This window comes from Scardinius erythrophthalmus (genome assembly GCF_964197995.2).
Source record: "Scardinius erythrophthalmus genome assembly, chromosome: 2".
Classification (NCBI taxonomy): Eukaryota; Metazoa; Chordata; class Actinopteri; order Cypriniformes; family Leuciscidae; genus Scardinius; species Scardinius erythrophthalmus.
In genome coordinates, this window is record NC_138222.1 from 30,496,669 (window position 1) to 30,502,668 (window position 6,000).

General features: G+C 42.2%; 1 protein-coding gene across 1 annotated transcript in view; it reads left to right on the forward strand.

Annotated features, from left to right (window-relative positions):
- Positions 1-5,758, forward strand: part of tshz3b (teashirt zinc finger homeobox 3b) — a 37,070-nt gene extending 31,312 nt beyond the window's left edge. Inside the window, exon 3 of the mRNA XM_081359555.1 lies at positions 1,742-5,758. Coding sequence (XP_081215681.1) covers positions 1,742-5,145 — 3,404 coding nt within the window. The 3' untranslated portion in view covers positions 5,146-5,758. The remainder of the gene's footprint in view (positions 1-1,741) is intronic.
- The last annotated feature ends 242 nt before the right edge of the window (positions 5,759-6,000 follow it).

Here is a 6,000-nt window from a genome sequence, read left to right on the forward strand (position 1 = left end):
AATAATAATGCTGTAAAAAATCACTATTGAATGTTCTTCTGCCTACTTGGAATAAAGTTTTGTTGAAACTACTTGTTTAGGTTCTTAATATTGTCAGATTCAAACATTCTCTCTCTCACACACACACACACACACACACACACACACACACACACAGAGAGACACAGAGAGAGAGAGAGAGAGAGAGAGAGAGAGAGAGAGAGAGAGAGAGAGAGAGAGAGAGAGAGAGAAATGAGTAATATTCAGAAAATTAAATAGCTGACCATTTGAAATCTATGGTTTAAATCCTATTACATTATTTTTTTTGGATTGATATATAAAAATAAATAATAATAATAATATGACTACATTATAAAAAAACAATTTAGTCCTGTTAAGGGTTATTGCAACAGCACAGAATGCCTGAAGCCATTAGGTACGCATATTACAACTACAAACTAAAAAAGGGTTTTTGCCAGTCCCTTGACATCATTCTGCCAAGGGCTACAAAATGACTGTCCTCATGTTTATGGCATTCTTTTTACTTTTTTGTTGTTGTTACACAACCATCATAGCTGCATCGCAGCAGTGTTTTCTTGTTAAGCTTAAATTAAATCGCTTTACTAACCTAAAAAGATTGTTTTTAAGGGGATGATTCATGAAATTCTAATTATATGCAGTCTTTGTTGAGGAAACCCTTGAATGTTCCTTGTATACAAATTTACATATTGTATTTAGAATTAAATCTAAATGCTGTGTGTTGAAGTTTTAGCATGACTAGTTTGACTTTTGTGGTATTTAGACATGATTGAATGTGTTCACAGAAAACCAGTGTGTCCAATGGAGTGTCCTCTCTCTCCATTGTTTACATACCTGGTCAAAAGCGTGATAAACTGACACAGTTAGGAATTCTTGGAATTATTTCAATGCATTGCATTTCTCTCTGTGTCTCTTTCTCTTTTTCTGCCTTTCATTCTGCATCACTTGCACTGGAAATTAAAATGAATATATTTTAGTTTCTTATTTTTCAGGCTGGCGTGCACAAAACATGACCATGTTTTTCTTGAGCATTTGCGTTCTCCAGGCCAAACTGTAAATAAGAACTTTCAACTTCAAAAGCAGGGATTTTTATGTAGGAAACATTGTACATACAATCATTTTTATTTACAAGCAGGCAACCCTTTGCTGTGTAATGAGTGAGAATGCTTTCTTCATTTAAATGGTGAGTGTGTCTGTTTGGGAATGCATTAGGTGCTGCTGAAGAAGCGTAAGACATATTAATTGACAGACAGGAACTGCTGTCTCTGAGGTTGATACAAGTAATTTATTACTTTAGAAACGAATGCCACCTCCAGAATGTGCTTCATTAATTTCAAATTTAGTTTTAATTTCAAGCTGTTGCCCCTTGAGAAGAATAAGGTGGCAACTTCGGTTTGAAGAGTCATTTTTTTCCGTTCTTTTAACGTCTCTTTATTTTTGCTGCACTTTCTTTTCAGAAAGGAAGAGAGAAACATAACTTCATTTCATGTGGCAATGTAATGCAATTGGAAAGCAGAGAAAGAATTACTGCAACACTTTATAATATAAAAAATTCTGACCGACTGTTTTTCACTACTGGAGAAAACACACTGATGCTTGCCATTTTATCAGCTGTCTATCCACCATACAAGGCATTGTAGGAATGCAGTGTGTTAAATCTTCATTTGGACAATGTGATAACATCTTTTCTTTTTGTTTCTTTTATCTCTTTTTTTACCTGTAGCATATGTGCCAGAGGAGCTGAAGGAGGGTGCCTTACTCGATGAGGATGTTGAAGGAGAGGATTCAGCTTTGGAGGAGGAACCTGCCATGAAGTATGTGTGCCAGGACAAAGACTTACTCCTTAAAGACAGGCCAGGCTTTCATGACTCTCCACCAGCCGATTTCTCCAGCCATGAGATGGACAGCGAGTCACACCTGAGTGAATCCAGTGACCGCATGTCAGACTTTGAGAGTGCCTCAGTGAAGAACGAAGAAGATATCTCAGCCAAGGAGCCCCTCATCTCTCTTTCTTCAACTTCATCAATGATGATGACGACAACGGCCACACCAATCAGTGAGGAGGTGACACAATTAGGGCCAGACAGCCTGGAGCAGATGAAAGCTATCTACACTAGTTTCCTGACCAACTCTTACTGGTCATCGCTGAACCTGAATGTGTCTCAGCAACCAGCAGAAAAGCCCCCACGTAGCCACAGTAGTAGCAGCAGCAGTAGTAGCAGCAGCAGTAGCTGTGGTAGTGGTGGTTACGACTGGCACCAGACAGCCATTGCAAAGACCTTGCAGAATGTTTCACAGAACCAGAGTAGACTGATGCACCCAGCCTCTGAGCCAAACCTTTTCAGTACTGTGCAGCTTTATCGGCAGAGCACCAAACTGTATGGCTCCATCTTCACTGGTGCAAGCAAGTTCCGGTGCAAAGACTGCAGTGCCGCCTATGATACTCTGGTCGAGCTCACGGTGCACATGAACGAGACGGGCCACTACCGGGATGACAACCATGAGACAGACAGTGAAGGTACCAAGCGCTGGTCGAAGCCTCGCAAGCGTTCCCTCCTGGAGATGGAAGGAAAAGAGGATGCCCAGAAAGTTCTTAAGTGCATGTACTGTGGACATTCCTTTGAGTCACTGCAGGACCTTAGTGTCCACATGATCAAGACGAAACACTACCAGAAAGTGCCTCTTAAGGAACCTGTAACTCCTGTGGCAGCCAAGATTATTTCTTCAGCTCGTAAAAGAGCCCCTATTGAGCTAGAACTCCCCAGCTCACCAGATTCCAATGGCGGCACCCCCAAGCCTTCTTTATCTGACACCAATGACCTTCTGCAAAAGACCCCCAATCCCTACATCACACCCAACAATCGGTATGGACACCAGAACGGTGCTAGTTATGCGTGGCAGTTTGAGTCACGGAAATCCCAGATCCTGAAATGCATGGAGTGTGGAAGCTCGCATGACACACTGCAGGAGCTGACGGCCCATATGATGGTCACAGGACACTTCATCAAGGTCACTAACTCTGCCATCAAGAAAGGCAAACCTATCATGGAGTCGATGTCCATAACGGCTCCTAACACCATACCTACCAATGAAGAAAAGGTACAATCAGTGCCACTGGCTGCCACTGCATTTTCTCCACCACCACCTGCACCTCCTCCCCCTAGTATCTCCCCTGCCATCACACCCATGGAGATTAAAAAAGAGGAGAAGGAAGTGGAGTGTACCAAGGAGACAAATAATAGCAAAGACAAGAAGGTAACAGAAAGCGAAACCGACGAGAAGTTTGAAGTTTCATCCAAATATCCATATTTGACTGAGGAAGATCTTGAAGAAAGCCCTAAGGGGGGGTTTGACATATTGAAGTCTCTTGAGAATACAGTAACATCTGCCATCAACAAAGCACAGAATGGCACACCCAGCTGGGGAGGCTACCCCAGTATTCACGCTGCCTACCAGCTTCCAAACATTATGAAACTGTCCCTGCGCAACTCGGGGAAAAGTTCTCCTCTGAAGTATATGTTTTCTGGAGAAGAGATTCTGTCTCCTACCAAAAGCCAACCTCTTATTTCTCCACCTAGTTGCCAAACATCCCCTTTGCCCAAAAACAATTTCCATGCCATGGAGGAGCTAGTCAAAAAAGTCACAGAAAAAGTGGCCAAAGTAGAGGAGAAAATGAGGGATCCTGGAGCCAGGTCCTCCCCACTTAGACGAACCACACCTTCTCCTTGCAGTAGCGATGCAGGGGAATCTGCCAGAGGGGAGTCCCCCAAGGAAAGGAGAGGAGCCAAAACCCCTGAGACTAATGGGGGCGGAAATACTCACAAAGATTCAAATGGTGATGCTCTCACAAAAGAGTCTTTGGAGAATGGCACTGACCATGTTGTCAAAACCCCTGTGTCTACCTTATGCAGCAGCACTGCTATTATAACCGACCATCCTCCAGAGCAGCCATTTGTCAACCCTTTAAGTGCGCTTCAGTCTGTCATGAATGTTCACCTAGGCAAAGCTGCCAAACCTGCCCTGCCATCTCTTGATCCCATGAGCATGCTCTTCAAGATGAGCAACAGCCTGGCAGAGAAGGCAGCTGTAGCTGCCTCCACTCCATCTCAGACCAAAAAAACCAATGAGCATCTAGACCGCTATTTCTACCACATCAACAATGACCAGCCTATTGATCTGACCAAAGGCAAGAGCGATAAGAGCAACTCCTTGGGATCTGCTGCCCTGTCCTCCTCCACCTCCACTCCCACCTCAATTTCACCATCATCAACCATCACCATGGCCAAAGCCTCATCTGCTGTGGTTTCCTTCATGTCCAACTCACCTCTGCGAGAAAATGCCCTTTCCGACATCTCTGATATGCTGCGCAACCTAACAGAGAGCCATGCATCTAAATCCTCAACACCAACGAGTCTTTCAGAACGTTCGGATATAGATGGATCGACTCCAGAGGAGTCAGAGGAGATCTCTCCCGCTCAGAAACGAAAGGGCCGGCAGTCCAACTGGAATCCTCAGCATCTACTTATCCTTCAGGCACAGTTTGCCTCCAGTTTGCGGCAAACAGGTGATGGCAAGTACATTATGTCGGACCTCAGTCCACAGGAGCGCATGCATATTTCTCGCTTCACTGGCCTCTCGATGACCACCATCAGTCACTGGCTGGCCAACGTCAAATACCAGCTGAGGCGGACAGGTGGCACAAAGTTCTTGAAAAATCTAGACTCTGGCCACCCTGTCTTCTTCTGCAGTGACTGTGCATCACAAATCCGTTCCCCCTCTACCTATGTCAGCCATCTTGAATCACATCTGGGCTTCCGGCTCAGGGACCTGGCTAAGTTGTCTGGAGAGCATCTTATTAGCCAGATCTCACGCCACACCAAGGGGCTTTCTGAGAAACTGCTTTCAGCCCAAGTGCATTCTTTGGCCCATTCGATCCCCAACCCCAGTCCTCATTCGCTTTCCCCCTCCCCTTCCCCAGATGAGGAGGCAAATGGCACCTCATATCAGTGTAAACTGTGTAACCGGACTTTTGCCAGCAAGCACGCTGTCAAGCTCCATCTGAGTAAGACCCATGGTAAATCCCCTGAGGACCATCTTATGTATGTTAGTGAACTTGAGAAACCTTAGCGATGGCCAAGGACAAAAACTCTGTCTCTCATCTCTTTATCTCCTGTCCTTTTTTTCAAGCCTTCTGACTAACATTTCTAAAGGAAAAAGAAAATATTAACGAACTACAAGTAATTAATGAAGAACTAACTGCACATAGATGCCAAAAAACTGCTGTTTAGTTTTGGCACATCATTTGGAGTTTTCTTCTGGGGAACACTCATTTGGCCCTAGAGACATACATTTTCTGCATTTTTAGTTCACAATGGAAAACAGAGAAAATGATGACAATTGATAATTTTCTTACTGTGCAGTGCTGAGTGAAGAGGTCACTGGTAAAATATGAAGGCAAATAAAAAAGACTTAAAATGAAGTTGTATGTATTTGAAAGTTGTGTAAATTGATTATTTCCTTTTTTTTTTTGGCATCCTTGAGATGCAGTAAGTTGCATGCATTAATGAAATGGTTTAGTTCAATATTTGATAACTAAATCTGGGCTTTTCTTTCTCTCTTTACTTCTCTCTTCTGCTTTTTTTTTCTTTTCTTTTTTCTTTATTTACGTGACCTAAGTATGCTGGTGTCAGCAGAAAAAATTTAACCCTCTGAGTACGCCTAAATACTTCTATATTTACAATCCCCCTCCAAAAGTAAACATACATAAATATATATATATATATATATATATGTATGTATGTATGTATGTATGTATATATGTATGTATATATATATATGTATGTATATATATATATATGTATGTATATATATATATGTATATATATATATTTATATATATATATATATGTATATATATATATATAAAGAGATAAATTAGAGATTGGAAATCAAGTTGATATGTATTTGAGTGGGAAAATTCGA